The sequence below is a fragment of the Colossoma macropomum genome, unplaced genomic scaffold (genome assembly GCF_904425465.1).
Source record: "Colossoma macropomum unplaced genomic scaffold, Colossoma_macropomum, whole genome shotgun sequence".
NCBI lineage: Eukaryota > Metazoa > Chordata > Actinopteri > Characiformes > Serrasalmidae > Colossoma > Colossoma macropomum.
In genome coordinates, this window is record NW_023494790.1 from 22,833,926 (window position 1) to 22,859,819 (window position 25,894).

Here is a 25,894-nt window from a genome sequence, read left to right on the forward strand (position 1 = left end):
ACTGCCCATGCTGCTCACCTTTGCACATTAGAAACTTGCTTGTGCGCATGGCAGCTTTTCCCTTCAGTGCCAGTCCTTCTGTTTTCTGTACCATGCTCCCTTCTTTCTCTAAGGACACAGTATAGCTAGCGTGGAAATGGCAGCCATGCTGAAGACAGCTATTCCGATTGAGTTAGCTCCCTCTGAGTAAATACATTTATCAGTGCCTATGCAGCACTTCTTTAACCGAAACCCGTGAGTCTTGTTTGTTGAAGCAAATCAATGTGTTTTTGCCACTCAACACATTTTTTACTCTGTGTACCGATAAGTAGACGCAAAGTCAGGGGTAGAAAGGTAAGAGAGTAGATATGTGACTCACTGCAGGGACCAGCAGCTTCTTCACCTCCTCCACAGCTCTCTTCAGTTTGATCTCTGCACGGTTCTGTGAGTCCTCCACTGTGATGAGCACATGCAGGTCCTCGTTCAGGTGCTCCCAGTTTGGCTTACCTCGATTCTGCTCCTCCTGCACACACAAGAGGGTGGAAATTCAGCATGTGTGAGAACACAACAGACCTTATTTGTTTTAAGCCTTTAAATTGCAGGCTTATAATTCAATGATTAATCTTTAGGATTATTACTAATGTATTACATTACAATTTAGTTTCTATAGATTAAGTAATAATAGACTGAGGAATTGAAGTGTGGGTCGAGATATAGGGTTTAAGGACTTAAACCTCAGAAACAGCTATGAATTTGTATCTATGCCTGATTCAAACTTGGATAAAGTTTGTATGAAGTTGCATTTACCCAGAAGATGATCATGACAGATCAGTACTGGGTTACAGTGTGTAACACTCAGCAGTGTACAATATGCTGGGTAGCAAGAAGTAACCTGCTCACACCTTTGGCTGTATTCACAAATTAATATCAGGGTACCTGTGCACCCCCTAAAATCAGCTGGCTGTAGGTTCACTTCAGGGTTCTGACTTCCAACTGCACGGTTGAGCCTGTTTCCATAGAAAGTATGCTTTCAGGCCGGAGTGTTGAGCCTTATCGAATGTACTGTCTCCAGCTGGGTTTTTCATCACATCGGCTTGTGTTTATGACTTAGATCCACAGGACAATCAATTACTATAAACCCACTAGCCCTTCATCTGAGGGCTTGACTGTGAGATGACATGGCAAAGTGGAGAAGTTTTAGTAAGAGCATGAAAAGGCATATGAGGTCAAGTTCCAGCCAGCGCCATGTATAGATGTCAGTGCTAGATCGCAGTAGGGAGGCAATGTTTTTGCTAATTACTGGCTGCCACCTACTCACAAACGAGCAATTACTTGATCAAATATATGCACCCAATAACAAGATACAGTCTAATGCTCCTGGGAGCTAGTTACACGATAAAGCAAGTGCTACTTTGAAGTGTAGAAAGAATTTTCCAGTGAGTGAAGTCAAAACAAGACTGTGCCATAGAGGTTTCGCATTGGCCTACATGTGGTGAGCATATGGATTTGTTCATGCCTGAGTATTAGGAATAGCTGGCACGCACAGGGGTTGTGCTCTTTACACCCTCAACCAAGAAGAAATATGACAAGTCTGTCTCTGTTGGACAGTAGCAGCCATAAATTACAGTAAATCACCCTGTTTAAGATAGTAACATTATTCTAACAAAGTGCAGATCAAAACGAATATAGACACCAGCAACTTTGTTTTACTTCTTATGTTGCAGACCCCGACAGCACAAGCAAATTGTCAGGTACAGAAACACACTTAGCCATGTCGAAAAGATCTATCTAGATTCTATCTCAAGGCCCTACGTAGACATCTCTTTCACTTGGGAATACAAACAGCGTTCTGGTGCAAATTTATATCTGTAAAGATTCACACCTTCCTGTGCGTTTATCCCAGGGACTGTGACTATAAATCTAATTTGGGTGAAAATAAGAGTACGTGGATCCAGACGGCGCCTCCATTTGATGCCTGGCTTGTTCATTCCTGGCTACAGCACTCATCTACAAACCCCTCCACATTCCTTCTTTGCCTCTTTCATTAATTCGCTCTTTTCTTTTACTGCAATGACAACTTGCCCAGTAATTCACAACTCATAACTGGAGGATACTGTGTTCTAAAAGATACAGACTTTGTGGAATGTCCACATGTGCATACAGAAGCAGCATGCAGTGAAGTGATTCTGACAAGTCATCATGACAACAGCATCCGCAGCCTTGATCAGGAGAAGCTCCCTGGTGGCTACTGTTGGAAAAGGCTGATGTCAGCTTTGGAGAAGCAGTGTTTATTGGCACTGTTAAAATCCTCTTTAAATATTTCTCAGACATGCAACAGCAAACACGGCTCCAAACACAGACCCGCCAGAGTGCGTTTCCATCTCGTCCAATTAAATGCCCTCTATTACTGTGTCCGCCGAGGGCTCGGGCAAAATTTGTGGCGGTGCAGCTTGTGTAACACTGCAGAACATGGCAGTGTGCCTGGGGGATCTCAGCTCATTGTGTTTCATTAATTCCCCATCACTCTGAATTAGCAACACTGCACAGCAAAGAATCTCATCTGCCACACTGCTACTCAGTATTCTTTTGAATATGCTTCTATTTGTCATTCTGCTGCAACCACAGGCAGCAGAATCTGTGATGTTAGGAACAAGTGAATGTTTCAGCTCCTAGAATACCAGATTCCTTCACTACAAAACTGAGTCTTTGGCAGACAAATACTTTTCAAAGTTGGTTATTGCTACACGTTGGTAAAGTTTACACAAATGCTAAACTTGAAATTGAACTAAATTTAACCCAATTTAACGAAATCTCGAACTAGCAGGGGAGAACCCAACTCAGTTTTATGCAGATTATCTATACCTCTCTAAAGGCAGTTTATAAGGTCCCTTAGAGGCAATGGAGACTTCAGGTGAATAAACTTAAATTGCTATTGAGGGCAAAAACATTTTAAACTTTACTGAAAATTTATTTTCAGTCTTATTTGGTATTATTTGGCATTTATACACTAACACTTTTAGGACAAAATCAGCTTTCATGAGAGTGTAACTCTTCAGCAGAATAATTTGTTCCGCTCTTGATTTTGCTGGTAAGTTGAATTGGGTGTGGCAACACACTGAGGCTGTCCTTTAATCTAAAAACATGGACTAAACAGTCTAGGGAGCGACATATATTGAAGAAGTGAAGCAACCCTCTTGCTCAGCTCTAAAAAGCAGAGAGTGTTTTCCCCCCATGTCTCTCTCTTTCTCTAATGGCACTCATTTTCATTTTAATGCGAGTCATTTTTCCTCTATGTCAGGCACCCTTGGAGGCAGGCAGAATGTCTGTCTCAGTCCCAGAGTGGTGCAAGCCAAGCAGACTCCAACAGAAACTCCATTAGAATAGAGGCTGCTTGGATTTTCTCCTTTGCCATTTGGCATGCATTAGTTATGCACTGGTGCAAAAAATATGGCTTTCTTTAAAGAAAAATAAAACTTTGCTGCATAAATAAAGCAGGGATCTACACACAACTGTCCATATTAGATATAAAGTCTCAGGGAGATGATGAATAATTAGATGTAAAATGGCTTTAGAAGAAACAAAAGAAAGAAAGTAAAGAAAGAAACGCACCTTCTTCTTGTCTCTCATGGAGCCCTTTCCCCGCACCATGATCTTGCAGCCTGTTTCAGCCTCCAGCTGTTTGGCAGTGAGCCCACGAGGCCCGAGGATTCTCCCCACAAAGTTGAACTGCACACCATGAAGAGAGAGGAAAATACAGGACTTAATTCACTACAACACATCTGCATGTCACACACGTATTACACACTTCCACATCACACAGCTCTCGCTGTTGCAGCAGTTCAGCATCCTTGCTGTGTGGTATAATGCGAGGAAAACACCTGCCACAGGCTGGAGGGAGACGTTGATATAAGTGAATGATGCGTTTCTGTCAGCACATGCCTGTGTTTTGTACTTTGTAAAGCACTGGCTATATAAATGTCAGCAAGTCTGAAAAAGGTCATGCACCACTTGTAAGTGGATGTAACACAGTGTTATTGATGGACAATGTATTTGCTACTGTGTGTAAGTGTATCAAAAGAGCCACAGGTAGCCCTATAAACACATCTACAAAAATGAAAACATAAACAGAACATTGAGAGACCCAGAACCAGGGTCTCACACATGGAAGATTTGGAAAGCTCTAATGTAAACTAAAGCATGGTAATATAATTGTATAATTCAATCAAAGAGACTTTGCAAACTCCAGAGGAATGTGAGGAATGCTCAGTCCCCTTTTATTTAGTGGGAGACATCCAGAGCCCAAAGACCCTTTGGAATGTACCATTTGCCAACAGCCATGACTCCACCTCATTCCCACCAGTAAGGTGAACACATACACGAGGGTTCACCAATTTGGCAAAAATATGTAATTGCGATTTTTCTCATGAATACTGTGATTTTAATGCAAATTTTATATAAATCTACATGCATTTTTTCTACAAGAAAAGCAGCACAATTTTTCTGAGCTTGAAGCTTAAATGCTGAATGTAGTGTGTCAGACTGACAGTTTAAAAGCTTGTGTCATTTGAAAATTGCATTCTTTCATAATTGCAATTTAGATATTAAAAACAATTCATCGTTTAGCCCTCACACACACACACACACACACTTGATTTTATATGTCAGTGTGACTACTGTATTGATATAAATATTGATACTGATAGAATATTGCTTTACTGCATTGTATAGATTTTGTCTTCCACTTCTAATTTACACACCGTACAAGTATTTTTCCAAACGTGTAGTTGCCACTGTGTCACAGCTGATGCGCTAACACAACACCTCTGCTATTGAACACACTCAATTGGCAACATTCCTCATGTCTCTGAGAGAATGACATGAGGGCATGACTGTGAAGAAAGAGAGCATTCATTTCACACCTAACTCATTTCCCAGCTCACTCTGAATTACAGGAAATAGATATCTGTGCTGAGCAACATGTTCTCTTCATAGTGAACCTCTTCATATTGAAATGAACAGCAGGTGACCTTTTCCACAAATAAAGCTAACTTGCCTTTCCGCTATTTACGCACTCACTTTCAACGTTAATGAGGAACACATTTTAATTCAAATGAGATCATTTGACCTACAGCACATATCGACTTTATTTGCAACTGCATCGTTTGCATTTCCTGACCCCATTAATAAGAAATATTATATAATAACATCAGTTTTACATTGCATAGAAAAGGAGAAAAGATCAGGCATGTGTGGAAGAAAGGGTAATGCATGTAATGCAAAAGTTATGCTAAGGTCCACAACGGAGAGTAGTATGAAAGTGACAACACTAAGACAGCTAGTTTCAAGAATAGCTTTTTTTCTTTTGTGATAAGATTTCTAAACATTGTTAGAATGCACTGATGAAATTAGGTGCAATTTCTCACAGTTTTCCTATATATATGTTGCAAGTTATGTATTGTATTATATACCGTTTATTGTATGTATGTGTTACATTGTATGTATTTGTATTGTGCTACTACAGAGTTGAATTACATCTTGGTGCACTGGAAACAATTACCACTGACATCATGTGGCAATAAAATAATGAATCAAATCAATGAAAATGTAATACAAGGAAAAAGTAGCAGAAGGGTATCTGCAAGAGCAAATAGTCCAAACATCATGGATGACACATCAGTATAAAGTAAAAACACAGGATCGTGGATGAACAATACAGAGCATCAGCTCTTATACTTTGAGCACGAAGGGTTCAAGAGACTCCTACAGTAATGAATACAAACAATAACTAGCATAACTGTTTTCAACAGAAACTTTGTATTGCTGAAAAGTAAATTTAAAGGATTAGAAAACAAATTTCTTAGCATTCTTTTAATGAAAAAAAGATTTTATATCAAATAATTTTAGATCATTTCTATCATGAAATGTTCACACAATGTTACAAGGTTTTCTTATGACAGTGATAACTAATCATGTTAGGCCACAAAGTACAAAAAGGGCCCTATTTTTTTTTTAATAAAATAGCTGCATTTTGCCTGGTTTTCACCACACACTTGCCAAAGGCTTACAAATGACCTAGCGAGAAAAAAAGAACACATATCACTGTGACAGTAAACAGAGCTAAGAGTGTTGACTGACACGCTAACCGCTGTTTCCTGGGAGCGAACAGTAGGGCTCAGAGCAGGGATTTGTAAGAGGGAATATAGAGGGTTTGAGCGATCACCCTGGTCACCAAAGTTAAAGCAGTTATTTGTGCCCTGACGTGATTTAGTGGGTTGCATCTCCAATAGCGGTGGGGCCAGGAATAATACATTGTGTTTTTTGGCGGTTGCAGGCTGGCGGCTAGGCCGCTCTCTGAGCATTTAACCTTATCTGTCACGAGGGCTGAGTGATAAGCCAAGCAGCTGCCTTTCTCTCTCAGGGTCACAATGCATTCTCTTCCTTTTAAAGCCCATCTCCTCTATGCCTGATCACAGCTGCTGCGGCCATGGAGCCTCTCTGTGCTGTATATTTAGAGCTGAGCTCATCGCACTACTGTGTGTTCATGGCAAAAGGGCACTTTGCGTCTCAGTGATATTGTTGTTCAGTGTTTTGTGCTTTTAATCACTCTAGTATATTATAACTATTATTTTAATAGTTTACACTGTACAATTTAACAGTGTGCATTAATGTGCATCCATTACTTTGGGTCATATCGTCACTGTCTTACCAAAACCTCTTAACTCCATCTGCTTTGGTTTATACTGTGTGAATATTTCATGATGAACAAACCGATAGAAATGGTCTAAAATTATATGGAATAAAATGTTTTCTTTCTCCAGTAAAAGTTACCATTTTGTTAAGACAGCAACAATATGATCATTACATTATAGAGACTGTCGCAGTTCAAGTGTGGCTGAATCACAAACAAACAAACATGCTCAGAGAATATTAATGAAAAGCAAATAACTATACACATAATTGAATTCTTCACATCAGGACCTTGTTTTCTCTCTTGCACTGTTTACTGGTTTTGCAAAATTCATCTGAATTGTGCAGCTTTCAATTAACAACAACAAAGCATCGAACAAATCTCATTACCGCCCAACAGAGAGAAAAGGAGGAGGAGGAGAGAAAGAGGGAGGGGGAGAGAGAGGGAGTAATCCAGAGGCAGGGGCAGCAGTCTAACAAAAATCACTCGCAATGATTTTATCACAAAGTGAGAGAAAGAACGCAAGCCAAATGGAAAAATAATCAGACGCTGAACGTAAACACTTCTCATCTCTGCTTCTCTCATCTCTCTCTTGCTCCCTTTTCCTTCAAAGCTCTCGTTTGTTTTCATTTCCATGGAGGACAGGTGCTGGAGTGGCAGTAATAACTTTCTAGATCGTTCTTCTTTAATTAGCCGGGCCAGCGAGGACGCAGAAGCTGGAGCTCTACGTGCCTCTCTGACATGGGCTCTGAGGCACTCTTGCAGCATGTGACCCCGCTGCTGGCGAGGTATTGTGGGAGGCCTGTCAGATTTTTGTGGGATTATCAGAACACTGATTGTGTTTCAGGAGGGAAAAGTCACACTCTAAACAAGCACAGTGATTAATGATTGCTTTGGCAATCAGGATTTGTATTTTTTCATTTGATCTACAACAGGACCGGGCCAAAAAAAAACAGATAAAAATAGACCTGAATGAATGGGGTTAATAATAAATACAAATATATGCCCCCCTGCGGAATGTCCTGATTTGTTGTTCCAAACTTTACAAATTTGTTACTTTACAAAGTTTGTGAGCCCAATAACTCAGTAACAATGTGATGTTCCATGTAAACTGTCAAAGTGTACTAGGGCGCAGTATACTAGATCCCAGAAAACAAACCCTGAGGAGGCACTAATGTGTACACATCAATCACATTCAGCACATGATTCATTTGTTCATGAGCTGTATCTTCAGCTATTGTCTGTTTGCTGGTCTGTATTTTGAGCTTTCCCTCTTTTGGTATGTCTAGATATTTAAAGTACTTTATCCATTATCTAAAACTTAGAGAAGTGTGATGACATCAGAATCTTTTAAGAAAAAAATATTGGACTCATCCAGATATTTTGATAAGGCTGACATTTCAAACCAATATCTGATGACATTTATTGTACTCTGGATGAGCAGAACATTAATCCAACTCTGCACTATTGTGCTAAAATATCTGCATTTTACTGATTTTACTGCATTTGCAACTGCATTTGTGGATCTTGTCAGAATTTCTACGGTTTATAAAAGTTTATGTATTGGCATCAGAGGATATGTACATGAAAAATACTGGATATCTGTATTGGCTATGATCAAGACCTTCCTACCGAACTTCAGCTGGTTTTTGCAGGTTGAAGGAAACTAAACATTCAAAACTGTTTTGTAAATGTGTCAGAATGGTGTAAAATTCTTTAACCATAATCAAGCTAAATAGTGAACTAGTGTGAATTTTAAATTCTGCCTGCAGAACCTTCATACTGATAGCCACTGAGGAGAGGACAATAATAGCTAAACTACAGATAAGAGATGGTCCTCAGAAGCTTCTGTTACATTTGTCATTTAGTAACCCCTAACCTCACTATCACCTTAATCAGTGCTTACTAAGAACAGACATTAGGAACTATTCCTCTCTTTGCTAAAAGTGAAATGTAAAATGTATGTAAAACATATGGCAGGCTTAGAATATGGAGGTTATTTTTCTTAAAAGCACTAAATCTGTGATTGAAAAAGTTTTTGTCCCTGAATACTTGTCTGTAGGATAGAAAAGACCTGAGTAGATAGATAAAAGTGAAGGGAACGCTTAGCAAAGACATTTTATACAGTTTCTATCTGCTGCACTAATTGCTGACAAGACTACACACACACTCTCACACAATAATGAAAGAACAACAAGAAGCTGCAAGGGAGTGTTTTAAGCAATATTTACAATGTAACTATTTTCTTTTGCTTATTGCTGTACAGGCAGGAATAAATTAATTGGATCAATCAGCTTCAGGCCAATATCTCCCAATAAGAAGAATTAGAGTGAGCGAATTAAAGGACTTACAAGAAAATGCCAGCCTCAAGTTACAACTACAACTATTCACTCTCAGAAATACCACATTGTACAGATGCGTATCATTATCAGGCTGATATGAACAGAAAATGCTGGATTGGATGTTCAAAGGGAAAAAAAGAATAATTAAGATCCAATCCTGTAACAAATCTAGCATGAAACATCACAAATTCAAGTCATACCATTAGCTGTGTAGTTGTTCATGTGTGTAGTACAACATTTGAGCATGATAGCCTACTTTTAGATGCTCACCTTAAAAATACCGCTTTTCAAATGTACTAGTTTTTAAAAAAGAAATATCAGATCTGTATAGGTATTGGCCCCTACTTAAGGTTTCAATATAGGTATCAGAAAAGAAAAAGTGATATCAAGTTTCAGTTTTTCATGACTTTTCAGGACATAGGCTGGACTTTTCAAAGGTTGATTCTTTCAGTTGATTTTAGTTAAACTGATTTTGTGAACAACAATGATTCCATAATCAGTTAATAAATTAGCAAAACACTTAAAAATTAATATGCATACATTTGTGGGCTGTACATTTACATTTTCAAACTGCTAAGTAACAAAAAAAAAAAACCCTCGACAATAAATGATCCAGCTCCCAGATCTGCATGCAGCCTCCTCCGCAAAGCCTGTCAGCACAGAATCATCTGTTTCACACACAGCCAAAACTCATCTGACAGATATTTGACATTTGAAGTTATCTGTACTTGTAGACTTTAAAACAGATTATAGATGCATATGTTTTCAAACATATTAAATTGTTTCTTATTGATTTGTTGATAACCATGGCAAACCAGGGATCTAACCATGTTAGTGACTGCAATTTAAAAATCACAACAAAAACATGTTAAAATGTTACAAACATTGGTTACGACACATCCACTAACCTACTGCAGTGTAGATCGATCCAAGAAATATTGGGACATGCTTTAAATAAATCAATGAAAACACATCAGCTTTCCGTGACAAATATCTATTTCAAGCTCCATGTAATTCCTGAAGAGAAATTCTACACAGAAGAAGCACACACGTAAAAGTTCATAGGACTGGTGATGAAATTCCACTTACATCTGGATATTCTTTTACAGGCACGTAGAGTTTCTCCTGGAGCTGAGCAATAGGCCCCACGGCGTCTGGCAGCTCTGATGTCCTTTTGTCTGTACTGCCGTTGAGTGTGTCATTGTACATGTCCTTCCGTACCCGGCCAATCTCTGCCAAACAGAGCCATAAAAAAGCCAATTACGCAAAGGCACTGAGAGAAATGAACTTGTAAGAGCAAAGAGGCAGAGAAAGAACTCACAAGAGATTTCAAGCCAAAGTCAGAGCTTCAGGTAAAAGATCAAACTGGGTTAAATCTCCATGAGGGTTATGTAGGCCAACTCACTGAGCGCTTACTTAAGGCACAGAGCGTTCTCACATGAACCACGATTTACATTTCACTCATAGTTATGAAGTTCAAAGTTACTGAAAGAATAAGCTAATTCTCTAGATCTGGTCAAACTGGAAAGAAGGCCTATATGATGCACAGTTTATTGCAGATAGTCTGATATTTTTAGACTTTCAAAACAACAAGAAACCTTCCTTTTTAGTATAATTTAACTGGGGTCTGCTCAAAACAGAACAAATCCTGCACAAGCAAAACATGTTATCTACTTTGCATCTATCAGCATCAGAAAATGTTACTCCTGCTAATTATGACTGTGTTACTTTTGATAAGAGCTACTTCTGAATTCAGACAACTCCCTGAGGGCAAGTGAGCCAAACCAGTCATGCAAATGCAACCTATCAGAAGTATTCGCACAAAATCAATCAGACACCAACCCTCTGAATGCTCTCTGCTCAAATGCATGCAATTCATCAGAGACCAGCTCAAAAGACAAAGACAATGATCAGTATTTAACAAAAGCTCTTTGTAGACTGTGGAACAAAAGAGATGCCATATTAGAACGGATTTGTGACGACGTATAATAAGGTTTGAAAAGACTACATCAAAGACCAGGCTAGACTAGCCGATTAATGTAATCTTAATGTAACCCTGAGTCGGGTCAGTCATTGCCTGAGGGGCTCCCATCAGATTCTCCCAGCTGGAGTAAATCTGAGGCCTGAGCAAACTTACAGCAATAGGATACACCATGAGATATTACATGAGCACTAATCTGACCCTCTTCTTCAGACCCTTCTGCCTCCACAGGGGTGATCAAGAGAGGCTGCACAGTGTAGGTTTCTATAAGCTCCTCACGTTAGCCAGCAAGGCCATGCAGGTGTACTTCTACATAAATCAGCACATGCACAAATAGTTTATTAGCATTAATTAAAGATGGCACCTACGTGATACCCAGTATCGGTATGGTAGCAATACTTGCAGAAATTCGGGCTCGGATATCATAGAAAAAGGACTGAATCCAATCCAAAGGAACTGAGCTTGAAAATTCTTGCAGTGCAACATAGTATAACGTGAAGTAGATCATATGTTAATATCATAACAGCTGCTACAAGTTAACCTAAGAATGAGTAGCTAGTTAAATATTCTACTAGAATTAAAATTGCTTTATTTTAAAAAGTCAAATTTTGCACACATTTACACTGTCTTACTCCGTACCGTTTCACTCAGGAATATTTGTGTTTTGTTTCTGTATTTTTAATGGGTTTAACCGGTGGGCAACATGACAATGATGTATTGTTATCGTGATAAATAACCCTGCAAAGAGCATAATGAGGACATCTGTTTTTAAGGAATGCAACTACAAATTTCATTTTAAAGACAGCATAATTAGTCATGGTGTACTGACTTTAGTGCTGTGCTGTATGTGAAACATTGAATAAAAATAACCGTAGTATTTTTTAAATGTGGCACCACTAGTGCATTCTTTCCATTCCAGCTGAACAAATTTCAGAAACTATACGTTGTGATGCATACTGTGTATAGTGAAATTTCATTTTTTGCTATACTGCCCACCTCTAGTTTTACTGAATACAAAAAAGAAAGACATCATGTTATGTGAATGTGTAAAAATAAATGTAACAAATACCACAAAGAAAAAAAGGACCCAAAAAGAGGTCTACCAGGGTTATTTAAAAAATCATTTAAACTGATATCAGCATCACCCTAACCAAGGTTTCAGTTATCTGAAAAGTGGTAGAGTGCTATCTCTAGTATTAATGTTGATAGACATAATATTGCCATTCAATTCTATATTTTTGATGTAGGGTAACAGCAAAGAGGAACAACAAAAATGTAGACAGATAGTGACAAGATTCATAGGCAACTGCGTACTCTATATGCACACTGTACCAAGAAAACCATACATTAAAATGTCCTTAAAGTAAAAATGCTATATTCTAGGAAGAATTAAAAAACACCATAATTATGTAACACTTTAGCAGTGCAAAAGTATTACGTAAGTTCTTCCATTTTGTGGTATTGTGCAGAAGAGGTCTGCAGTGGACCATTATATACATTTTTAGAAGGTGATCAAGCTGCCACTCAAAGGTTTATATTTAGTGTTGCTCAACTAAAAATTCCAACAGCCTCAATGTTCCAAACTAAGCAGCTTTTAGCTTGACTAATGTACGGAAACACACACATACATTCCAACACAACTCCCCACACAGAAATTATTGTCTGTGGCATCTCATGAGGTGTAAAAGCCTTTGTCCTCAGCAGAATGAAGGTGAAATAATTGTCACGTCCACTTGAGCTGTCATTACTGCAACCTTCAGTGGCTCTAAAAACAAACATTACAGACTGCTGGTCAGCACGGCAAAAGCCATTACGCGTAGTCCTCCCTGTTGCAGACCATCATTAGAGAGAGAGAGAGAGAGAGAGAGAGAGAGAGAGAGAGAGAGACAGAGAGAGAGAGACTTCTCAATTACAGTTTGTGTTTGTTTACTGCCATTTCAGTCCACCAGCCCAACGCTCCATCATGATACAGTGGCTCTGGTATGCTATCATGTAATGTCTACATCATTAAGGCATAAGCCAAAAGGCATAAATATCACCTCCACAATCCAAAGTGGCGTCCGGTGCTTTAAAAATATAGACTTACTGATGAACTCCTCAATTACTCTAATCTTATAATAAGGCATTGTAATCGTATGGATAATTACATGCTGCCATGTTTTGCACCTTTACATCAAAGATGTGCAAATACTAATGAGTGGATACATGCCTATTAAAGTACTTATGTAATCTTTTATAGTACTGTTCAATGTTTGCCTAATCAGCATTTAGACATGTATTTGGTAATATATACAAAAAACATTCAGCAACCTGGCAAAACAAGCCACTCATTTAAAAGGCCAACAAAGGACCTGCACAGAACACAAAACTGGTATGACCAGACAACTTACTTCAGAGTGTGGAAGACCTGCACCACAACTCATAACTGATTTACAAGTTATGGCAGTCTATTGAAGAAACTTATAGCTTTACTTTATGACATATGTTTATAATTTCATAATTAGTTATATCAGATATACCATATATCTAATACAGTTACTAAGTGTGTATGGGTCTTGAACCCCTAACACAGCACCTGAGCAGCTTCCGCTGCTCCTATGCTTGCTATGGGCTGAAGTTGATATGTATGTATTATGTACGTAATGTCCACTGAGGCACCCAATGTGATTCTCCTTCACTATAAAACTGCATAAATAAATTGTAATCTTTTGTATAAAGTCAAAGGCAACAGTGCTTTGGTGAAAACCAGAATGGGAGACACAAAAAGTCAAGAGCTCTGAAAGGAAAAATAACTTATTTATGCATTACGGAAGTGGAATCTGAAATCTTAAATTCCATTATCAGTATCCAAATGACTGAAAGTCAGAGATCTTAGCTGGCAGAGAAGTGAGTATGATTTAATGCGAGATGTCGGACAGTTTCCGTTGTCTGGCAGTGGAGAAAAATTTCCACTGCCAGATTGGACTGACAACCGTCATGACTATGAGGCATTCTGGGCGAAGACAAAGAGGTCACTAAACCCCACACCACCCTGTACTAGGTGCTACTGCATACGTTACAGAGAGAGATAGACAAACAATGTCAGCATATAATGCAGAGAGATATATGGAGAAAACGAATGACTCATGACCCACACCGAAGTATTTCTCCTGCAACCACATAGCTAATTATAAGTATGCCCTGAGTTATAGAGCTGCCGTTAAATTCTTGTCATATTGACATGGTTGCTCTGAGAAACTGTCACAAGCTGTGATATAGGAGCCTGTGGCACAGTGCTGCCAGACAGGCTCAAAGCCCCAGTCTGAAAGTATGAATACTTTGGAACAATGCAGAGCCATCTCCATCTCCGCTACACAAACCATCTGGGCTGAAACTTTGAAACTGGAAAAAAGGAGTGATACAGAGATAAGAGAGTTTGTTCGTAAATAATTTCTACTGTTGAAGTTACAGGGAACAAGCAGAAAAACCATCCGAGCATAGATGTAATGGGTGTGGTGACACATTAGAATGCCCAGTATGGCCACTGCATTTAAAAAAAAACAAAAACATAAAACGAGTATTCACAAAGAGGGAGCTAATGTATGCTAAAGAAAGGTAAAATGGAAGATGGAAAGGTTCCTGGAGGGATGAAAGAGCAGGCCTCAAACAGGGAAACCATCTGGGTACTCTTCTACTGCCAAGAAAGCGCACCCTCTTAACTCTCACACTTTTGGAACCCACCCAGAACTCCACGCCCAAGACAAGGCCAGAAAATATAATGCTATTTACGTTTTCACATCCACCAATGACCAAGGTATTGGTTAACTTGGCAGGAAAAATGGATCTGCCTTTTGTCTGAAAGGAGCAACTCCTTTTTTACAAACAAACAAAGCTCTCCTGGTTGCCTTCCAGGGGCTCTGCTCTGTTCATATCTCTCCACCACATTACCTAGCTGCGCTTTCTGCCATCAAGAGGATGTGCCTGCTGATAGCCAAGCTGTGCTCTGAGCGTGAGCTGAGGCTCTGTGCTAGTGACTCGTGCGAGATCACCATATGTGATGTGATTGGAAGAGGCAGCAATGAACGTACAGCTATGATGATGTATGGGATTGTGGGTAGATGACAGGGATTCCCTTTAGGCAGAGCAGCTACAAGGAAAGACAGGCTGGAACAGTAAGCCTCTGTCAGGCCTTTAGCAAGGTGGCATTTAGTGGGGGGAGATAAATGTTGAGTATTTACAGAGACAAGCACTCCCATCTGTGGAAGAGAGAGACACAAAGACTAGTGCGATGATGTGATCAAAGAGACAAGACTGACACGCTGGCTTATCAGAACAGCAATCTTATCAGACAGATCAGCCATGACGAGATAAGGATAATGCAGTTTTTAACAACACAACAGGCAAACTACAGGCTTCAAGGATGACATCATAGCTGTGGCATCATGGGCCCTGGAAGTTTAGAACTGACATCTGCCACTGACTGGCGACATTGCTTCATTCTGTGAGGACATTGCAAAAGACACCTGAAAACAATCTTATTTGCCTTGTATTATAATAACACTGCACTAAGTGAGGTCTGACTCAGGTGCGTCTCTTCCAATCTCTACTGCGCTACCTTAACCTCACCCTCATGTATCAAGGTCATGTCAGGCCAGGGTCAACAGTTTTAGATGGTCTGAGACATGTAAGAGGCACTTTTAGCACCTAGAGCTTTCAGGAAAATCTGGGCCATTTAGAAATAAAAAACTTGGCTCAGAGTGGATGTTTTGTCTCCTTTTTAATATTCCCTATATGAAAAGCTCAATAGGACAGTGACAGTTCATAATCTAGTGCAAATATCATGTAAAAAGTCTTCAAAACGTTTGAATTACCAGGCCACATACCAAATGGATTCACATTGCACTTGGCTATTCAACAGCATTTATTTTTGAATGTTAATAAATTATAATGATATTAATAATAAGTATGTACTCAGTTTTTGGTCAAACTAAAATTCTTGGGCTAAGGTAAAAAAAACATTGTTATTATCTATACTCCACTACTAATACAGATATACAGTAATGTGCAACAGTCACCTAAGCACATTGATTAAAACCGTTTATTTTGTTTTGCCAGTGATGGCACCATATATCTTTATAAAAGTTGCAAACAAACATAAATACAGTCAAAAGTAACAAGAATTTCATATTTTGAAAAATATATATATAGATATCTTGTGAGCCAGTCTGAAGAACAAAGCTTGGTTCCAGATTTCTCTTGGACACCCCCAGCCATCACATAGATTTGCTAAATTCCATCACCAGAACAACAGATTTAACTGAATAAAGTACTGATTAGCCAAACCAGGTATTAGATGATAACTACAATTAATACTAAGCTGCTATGAGGACAGGTTTGAAAATGGTTAAACAAACACACTGACCTACATAAATTCACTACTTATTGTATTAATGTGATGAATTTATTCTACTTTTGCGCATTAAAGTTCAGAACATTTTTTTCCTCTCCTGTAAAGTGTTACAATAGCGACAACATATTCACTGATTTCTCTGACTGCACCTCGTCTCTGTATGAGGGAGGCTAATTGGTTGGTGTGCCTTCATCGCTCCCTACATTCTCCTGCGTCTTCAAGCCTCTCGCGCTCTCTCTCTCTCAGGCTGTGTCACAGGACCTGGCTAAGAAGGTAATGGCTTAATGCAATTCAAATCAAAGAGCATTCATGTCACATGTGCTAACAGACCAAAAGGTCAGAAAAAGTCTCTGGGAGTGAATGAGACACACACAGAACAAGCTCACTTAAATATGCACCCACACGGCCCCCCATTTCATTACTCTTTTAATACACCCTGGTTGACTTGCCCTCGCCTTTCCCTGTGGGAGAATCCCTGTTGCAATCTTAACGGCTGTTTCATTACTTTATGAAGTGAGAGTGAAGCTTGTTAGATGACCCCTTGGAGGGCCCAGGGATTGAGTCAACATAAATGTAGAGTTCAGCAGCAGAGCTTGCCCAGAAGTCTTTGTGATCTAATTTTCAAAATGGTGAAAAATGGTGAAAAAAGCTCCATATAAGCAGGGAGTAACCACAAAAAAAATATCAGCATTGGAGAGATTAGATTTGGGTGCTAATTAAAACCAATATTTGATGACAGACTTGTAGTATTTTGGAAGCTTTTTTGCAATCCTATAGAAAAAAATACTGTAATTTTTTTTATTGTAATGCTAATCTGGGGGATTCTAGTCCCAGTTTCTACATTTTATTAAATGTTTATGTATTACATGTACATGTACGTTTATGCAGCTGTAATAGCATCAGCAGAGATGTACATGTAAAATATCAAATATTGGCACTGGTGCACAATTGGTCACCCATGCTAATTTAAATTTTAATTGTTTAAACATCTGCGGTTTCCCTGTCCTGCAAATGACCACTCTTGTGACAGTGGGAGTGGGATCTGTCACAAGAGTGATCAGGGGAAGTGGACGAAGGCATGCTGACAGCAATAAAACAGGGCCATGGTTCACTGGAACTGACTCTTCCCACCCATGTACAGTTCTCTGCGTCCCCCTTCCTCTCTCTCTCTGGCACATCCAGCACCTCTAATAGTAATAGTGTGCTGATAGATGAATTATGGGATCTGTCACCAACTCTGTGTGTGTATCCTCACGGTGATCATATGATGTGTTCGAGCCAGAGGGTGGGGTCTTGGTCAGTCATGTCAGACTAGGTACAGACTGGGTTACCAAAGAAATACAGACACCTGATAGAGCACTGCTTAACCGAGGGGACATGTCAGGACAATCAAAGGTCAAAACATTAGAGACAGGCTCACATTTCACTTTGTTTATCAGAGGCCATTCAGAAATAGATTACAAGCAGTCCCAAAATAGATTAGAAGTGCTCCCAGGTCCAGTGACTGAAGAAGGACCTGCTGCTTTGAGTAAAAGCAATACCCTGAGCTTTCAAATGATATCAGCATGATCTAGACCAGTGCTTCGAACACTAACCTACACTTCAGTGGCTGCTTAAGTATCAGCATATATTTCCAAGGTTTCTAAGCAAGGCAGCTAAGACTAGTCTTTAAAAATAATACGGGTGCATGTGTAAACACACCCTGGCACTGATCTAAAATTAGACAACTCTCATCACAGCCTCGGAGAGTTCATGAACGCTGTGAACTATAGGAAAAAAGTAATTTGAGAAATACACTGATACTTATAAGGTTGCTTTTCATTTCATATTTATACGAATTGCTTTGGAAAACTTCAGACATGTCAGCCTTTCAGCTGCAGCAATGGCTAGAGCGTGCTGAGGCACACTGTGAGGGAGTGAATTCATATCCTATGTGAAACTCACTGGGGCAATAAGAAGTTAAAATAGTAACAAGAAACTAATCACATCACCTGTTGCAGAGGAAGAGTTAGCATAGCAGAACAGAATCTGCATTCTTCATGTCTATATAAATGAGTCATGTAAATAGCCTTATTTATGTTATAAAAATACAAGGCAGTGTCTGCACAGACTCATAGATGGGCTGGAAGGGGGTGTATAGGCTGAAATTGGATCAACAAGTGCTAATTACATGCAGAAGAACTTGGTCAGATACAGATCTCATTTGATTGTGAGTAGGCAATGTTAATATGTTGTATTTTATTTGTGATGTTTGTATGGGTTTATATACCAAAAGCTGGTTATGTAAAAATGCTTTGACATTTTCCAACTTCTATTTATCTCTTACATTTAAAACAGGCTGTTTTTGTTACTGTGCCTTTAAGACTAATATATGTGAATGACCTTTGTTCTGAATGGCTGCCCTGTATTGTGTCTTACTGAAAGAGCAGTACAGGCTGAAACACTCCTTATAACTTCAGCATGAATGAGAGGGGCTAAACTGCTGTAGGCTTAATAGGCAGATCTATGAAAAAACTGAATTCAAAACAGGCTGATTTTGCAGCTTCATTTCTATATATGAACTCTGGACTAAGGAGTGAAACTTTAACAGTGCTTATATATTATATCAAACACCTCTATGTAAAAAATGTGAGGACATTTTCCATGATATGGGCCCTTTAGCAAAAAGATTATTGTCTGTATGTGAACTAAAATGTCTAAACAATACACCAATACCATCCATAATTAATCTCACCAAACTCTGTCAACAATTTTGTTTTATATTAAGCATTTGGCTCTGAAATTTCTTGAGTCTGTCCAGATGTCAGCTAGTTGTGTTGAAACTAATGCTAATAGTGAGGCCTTCTGGGGGTGCTTGGTCAGCATGCAGCCCTGAGGCCCTCCATGTTATCTGAATCAGACAGATAAGGCAGGGCTTCCATGCACAGGTTTGACATGGCTCTGGATTCTGTCCCAGATATTTGGTTCCCCACTGGCTTAATTACTCAGATAATTCAATTAGCTGCATAAAGGCAGAATGTGTGTTCCTACGAGAGAACACAAATACATGCACACAAAACACACAGTCTATGCACAAGGGACATTCTTTCTGCCCTGAACTGCCAAATAATCAACAATGACAAATGTAAAACATCTACAAAAGCATTATTCCTACTCAGCTTCTTTATTCAACAGAATGATATAGATCTGCCCAATGCTGGTAAGTCTATGCTTGGTCTTCAGAGCAATATAAAGACTATTCTTTATAGCAAGACACTATAAATTCTAAGAGCTACAACAGAATGTCAAAAGTATATTTTTCCAAAAATAACTTTAAATTTATGTTACATGAAAAGCTAGTAATGTATATGGACCTTAAAGGTATAAAACTGAATGCACAAATGGAAAAACATTTAAACTAACAAAAAAGAGAATCCTAAGACACAAAATGTTGACTCAAATAACAGCATGCGAAGTCCTAAGTTGCCTTTGGTTACAAGCCTTGTGTGTGAGTGAAGAACAGGTTCAAGAATGCTGCTCTGTTTGCTTATTTACAGACCACTTTAAATTCACTTTACACTTTAAATTCACCCCTAAAGAGCTTCGTCTCATTTCATCCTCCAGTTCCCTCTGCTCAGTGTTGCAAGCAGCCTAAAACTAGACTCAAATACGGGAAGTGAAAACACAAGCTTAGTAAAGTTATTTGTGACACACACAGTTTTATCTGACCACTTCAGTATGGCACAATCTGTGAGGTGGTAAAAAATAGTCAGCCTGTCTGAATAGACTCCAACCCTTCTGACCAACCCTGAAAACATACATCAGCCAAAACTCCATTCTCTCTAGGCATACAGAGGTACTGTTTATGAGACATTAACTTCAGCAATGAACTGAGAAGGAGCTAAGCCAGGGCCAGGAGCTATGTATGTTCAGCACGTGCAAGAAAGGGAAATGGACAGATCTACTCTTAAACGTTTAGTCTCCTCAGCACTGACTAAAACGGTAAAGCTGCATTCAGGCAAAGTAATGTGACAATGACTTTTAAAGGGCCCAAATCACTGAAAACTAATGTTTTAAATAAGATTCTGACTTAATATGTAAACATTGTAAAAAATGTATGATCATGATCCCAGTCTGTACAGTCAATATACAGAAATCAACCTGCAAAAAGCATCACATTTTGGACTAATTGCTTATGTGATGTCACAAAAACCAGTGCCAATACATTCACATATACAGTGGCCCCATAAAGTATTTGGACGTTTGTGCCATCCCTAAAAATGTATTATGGTCATTGTGGTTTGAAACAAAATGTCAAAGCAACTTACATTTATTATAAACAGACCGTTCTGAGACTTTAATTTTCTTTCTGCCAAAGTATTCTTTCAAAATGTAGCTGGTGTGTTCCAGATCACTGTCATCTGAGCATTTTATCAGCAGACTTCTGCAGGTTTGCATCCAAAATGTCTTTGTATAGTTCTGAGTTCATGAAGCAAATCAATGAACACAAGCTCACCAACCCCATTGTAAGAAAACAAGCCCCAGACTTCGACGTTTCCACCTCTTGTGCTTTACAGTTCTCTTAACGGATGCAATTCCACACAAATAGTCCACCATCAGTTCGATGTTGTGCTAAAAAGTAGTTTTATAAAGGAACCAAAAGAACTTTACCAATGGTTAAATTGTCCAAATACTTTTGTAAACTGTATCTGTCTATTCAGCCTACAGCCGTTTAGCCCACCCATTCACACTGAAGTTATAACAAGTGTTTTAACCCAGACTACTTTTTGATGAGGCACAATACATGACAGCCCACCCAGACAGAGGCCATGTACATATATCAGGCTTAAAGGCAAAGTAGCAAAAACAAGGCATAAAGAAAAGTTGAAAATGGTCATGTAAAAATGAAAGATGGCTATTTGGTATATGAACCCACACCACTGTTATGAATAAAGTACAAGAAAAATGTAGAATATGGGCTCTTTGAACTATTCACATTCATGCAGTCTGCATGTAAAATCTGGGTGATCTACATTCCCATGCTTAAAGTTGGCCAAGTACACTTAACTCACAAAAATAACACACAGCCACAATATGAGACCACCAACTTTTGAACTAGCCTAACATCTTCCTCTCCGAGCTCCCCCTTTTCTCCGTAGAGCTGTAGGGGTGATGTGAGGGGCCCACAAGCTCCACGCCCTTCATCTGAACTGACTAGAGCCCCCTGGCGACTGGTAGGGCGCAGGCGCAGAAGTTTCTGGTTGGAAGCTCTAAAACGCTCCCAAACAGCAACACCGCCCTCACACATTCTTCACATACTGCCATCGCAGGGAGCTCCTCATCGTAGCCAGCATGGGCCACCTTGATTTACACCCTCGGAGGATTAGTAAAAGAAGACTTAAGTCGGTTCCCCCTGTTCTAGCCGTAGTGGTGTTTTTACTGAGCTACCAAAAACTGCCGTTACTTAAATCAGGCCAAAGTTTACAAGGCAGTTCTGGGGAGTTGCCTCTTGTGATCTGAGAAAATGGATCTAACACGCCCGCATCCAGCACGATGTGTGTGAGATGGGGGCCTCTGCTAAATTATTCAGGGCAGTGAAAAAGAAGAAAGTAGTTAAAGCACCTCGACAAAATGATGGGGGGAAAAAGTAAAAAACCCACAGCGAACATCAGCTGGAGTTACCAAAGTTTCACACAAATGTGCTCGTATTACACGAAGAAAGTTGCAGTGCATTATTTGAGGCTGAGGCCACAGAAAAGCGTTTACCTTCGTCCAGTAGCCGCTCTAGGTGGTTGAAAATCCCGCAGAAGTTGGGCAGGCTGCTCATCAGCTTCTTGTCGTTCATGAGCTGCATCAGATAGTCAGGAGTGGGCTTGGGCTTCTCCTTCGTTTCCATTTCCCCCACCATATTTAAAAGACTACCTAAAAACCTCGAAAAGCAGATGTGAGGAGGGAGAATAGCACAGCTTGGCCACTAATTCCCTCAGTTATTTCAGAGCTCTCTCTCTCTCTGTGAGTGCGTGTGTCTCTCTCTCCGTCTCTCCACAGCAGTGCGGTCGGTCAAACTCCTGCTTCCAGTCAACGAGGGCTTCTTTCCTCAGAAACACTCTCGCCGCACTGATTTATGAACCACCATCTGCTGATTAGGCTTCAAACGAACACGCGCTGTTGTGAATTACAATGAGAGCAAGGAAATAAATCTCTTACTTCGTCGGCGAAGGTCAAAAAAACTCCGCTAACTGTCGGAACTCCGGCATGCCCGCTGAGCTTGGTTTAGTTTCGCCCTCACTAACGCCGAGTCCAGTCCATTCGAGACCACCAGCGTGCGCGCGAGGTCTGTATAGGCTCAGTGTGTGAGAAGCGCCGATAGAGATACTGAGGCTGAACTTCTGCCTCTCTCTCCCTCTCTCTCCCTCTCTCTCTCTCGGATGGCTCGCGCTCCGCCACAGTGCTGCTGCTGCTCTGCGATAGTCACATGACCACAGCACATAGTGAAGCTCTGCACAGGCATGAGAGAATGGGAGGAGAAAACTTCTACACCGTCTCTCTCTCTCCCTATCTCTCTCTCTCTCTCGTGACTTGTGTTTTGTTTTTGCTGACTTTTTGTACTGTTTTGTGAGGAAACAGTAAACGGAGGATTAGAGAAGCTACAGACTGGTGCATTAACAAGCTTCTAAACTTGTGAACTCTGTTGAGGAGCTTTAATAATATTTTAGATACTTTAACATGATGAAATGAAATGAAAACCAATGTAATGTCGTCCAGCTCTAAAGTGAAGGAGAAAGGAAACGAAAGCCGAACACAGTGTAAGGGTTTGTGTCCACATTTCGTTCACGTCTTATTCCGTATTTTTTTTTTTCAGATGTCATGGAGTGAGAGGCTCTCATTCAGGAAAATGTTCCACCTCAGTGCTGCATTTGGATCAGATTTGCCCCCATGCAGGTTTCTTTCCAAGGCAGCTAAAGTAAACTCCAGGACAACAGCTGATCCTAGAACAGCAAGGATGGGCCGCTTCCATCACCACAGCAAATCCGTATTCATAAAGCGGGATCCGCCTCTTTGACCTTGTGAACCTGCTGCTTTTGTGGCGGGGGACCACTGGCTGAGGGGAGGACCTCCATGCAGTTGGTGCATGCCAGCATTCAAGGGCACAGCAGATCGGTCTTTGCTGTGTCCCTGATCAAACGTTCAAACGTTCTCCAACAAGCGCCAAACGTTTTGGTTGGTGTGCCATACCCGGGTGAGATTGTTGGGGTGTTCTGGAATGTCCTTCCACAATTTACACTGTTCTAGAATGTTCTTCCACATTCACATCGTTCCAGAAGGTTTTGTAATGTTCTTACTCATTTACAGTGTTCTAAAGTCCTTTAAAGTCCTTTAGGAGAACTAAGTGACATTGTTTCAGTTCACAAGCAAAGAAAGACACTACCATCACAGTATAGTCACAAGGCACCAAAAGAAACTGATTTCTCAGTGGTTACAATATTTGTTATAGGATGATCTCCTCTTGCTCTCATGCGCGCACACACGGAGGAAGTCAGTTGGGCGCTAATTTGCTGGGCTGTGGAGATGAAAACGGGGATGGTGTTAGGCTGGGCATCAGAGGATCGGAATGCGGGCTATTTAACACAAGCATTAGACAATCCCCCGAGCCCCCACCACCACCACAGCACAACCGCTAAATAAATAGAGAAGTAATTAACAGAGCAGTGAGAAGACTGGCCACGTTTCATTACTGCTGCTGCTTCTGAGAGAGACAGACAGACAGACAGACAGCCACACAGACAGTTTACAGTGAGCAAGACAATAGCAGTGCAAAGTGATGGCATAAAAGATGTGTAAATGTGAAAGAAAAAGATGTTTGTTTAGTGGACTTCACTCTGACAGAGATTATCAGAGACTTGAAAAGGCACAAAAGAAGACCAATATCTATGAGTCATTGAGCTGTGTTCCCTATTCATGCGCTTCATGCTCTGCAATTACAGTAAGCTGACAAGCTGAAGTGACAGCGATTAGCAAATGAATAGACTCACATCCTTCCTTCCCTTCTTCCCTCCTTCCTGCTTTCCTTCAGTTCTCCTCTGTAGCTCTGAAGGCGCTGCAAAATCGTCATGTTATAAACACCACTGCTGAATTAACACTGTATTGCAGTGTTATATCTAAGCCCAGATAGGCCTAAATGACCACTAAAAATTCATTCAATACTGTAGGTTTTAATTTAACACAGCATTTTTGCTGTGTGCAATAAATCGCTCAAAATTTGACCTTTGGTACATCTCAACACTGAAAATATATTGAATATGATATTACAGCAACACAATTATTGCCAGAAGTAAATAAACTCAAATGCAAAATTTGCAAATTCCATGCATCACTTTTTCAGTGAATTTAACCAAACTACTCTGCATGTTTGCTACAAAGATATATTCATGAAGTCATCTGCCAAGAAATGACATTAACTCTTATAAATCACTCCAGTAAGACAGATGTTACATGTATGAGGCACTTAAATATCTACAGACTCATATAAAATACCACATCTTTGGCAAATTTTACACTATTGCCAGTGAAGAATGAGCTTACTTGATCAATCATGCACTGAGATTTTAAAACTCAACAGTTTCTTTGCAGCATGCCAAACTGAACAATGGCCACTTAAGTAGATTGCTTTGATTTAATTACTCTCCATATGGAAGGGCCTTGAGATAAGCAGTGATGAGAAGGATGGTGAGGTGGGACCCTCTGCATGCTTCTTCCTGCATGAGGTGCTAAAACAGATGGCAGCACTAACAGGCAAACACACATGCCTGTGAGAAACGTCCCCACCTGCTTCTGCATTTCAGCTTCATCTGTACACAAGCTGTTATCTGCTCACCACCCTGCAGTGCGAACATGTATACTTATGTGTAATGATTGTGTTTGCATGCATGCTCATGCACGTAACTGTGCATCACAGTGTGTTTGTGTGCGCGCGTGTGTGTGTGTGCACGCTTGTGGGTGTTGGACAAGGATATTCTTCTCATACTTGTTCATCATGAGGCCTAAGTAAGTTCGTCACGCTCAGTGCTCATGCCAAGTCCTGAAGGACTTAATTGTTTCTCCTTCTAAGCCATTAATATTATGCTTCTGTATTAGGCCTTATTGTCACTGTCCAATGATAAATAAATAAATACATAAATAAATAAATAAATAAATAAATAAATAAATAAATCAGTAACATACACACAGCTGCTGTGTGCAATGATGTGGAAAAATAAACAAAAAAATGGAGATACATGTTTTTTTTCTTGGACAGCGATGCTATGTGACAGGCTATAAAACAGAAATTGAAATATAATTTAGAAATCCAGGCATCAACATGATATGTTTGTGCTGGGAAAGTGAAGACATGTTTTGCACTTGCTGAATTAACACAAACAATTGATTTTCTTAGCAGACAAATACATTTAAAAACAAAATCATTCTTATTTTCCAAGTTGTCTCTTTTAAGAATCATGAGATGTAAAGAACAGCATGGCTCATACTGTTTCACAACC

The 25,894-nt window shown here is 39.8% G+C and overlaps 1 protein-coding gene across 6 annotated transcripts in view; it reads right to left on the reverse strand.

Annotated features, from left to right (window-relative positions):
- qki2 (QKI, KH domain containing, RNA binding 2) overlaps positions 1 to 22,843 on the reverse strand; it is a 36,609-nt gene extending 13,766 nt beyond the window's left edge. For 3 of the 6 annotated variants that reach the window (XR_005007362.1, XR_005007360.1, XM_036572585.1), the window contains exons 1-4: positions 22,125 to 22,842; positions 10,099 to 10,241; positions 3,589 to 3,705; positions 359 to 502 (exon numbers count right to left, since the gene is read on the reverse strand). Coding sequence is in view for 3 of the 6 variants with exons in the window: in XM_036572585.1 (XP_036428478.1) it covers positions 359 to 502; positions 3,589 to 3,705; positions 10,099 to 10,241; positions 22,125 to 22,266 (546 nt within the window). In the remaining 3 variants the exon portion in view is untranslated. Of the gene's footprint in view, positions 1 to 358; positions 503 to 3,588; positions 3,706 to 10,098; positions 10,242 to 22,124 lie in introns of all 6 variants that reach the window. The other 3 variants (XR_005007361.1, XM_036572587.1, XM_036572586.1) reach the window with 2 other exon arrangements.
- Positions 22,844 to 25,894: the final 3,051 nt, after the last annotated feature.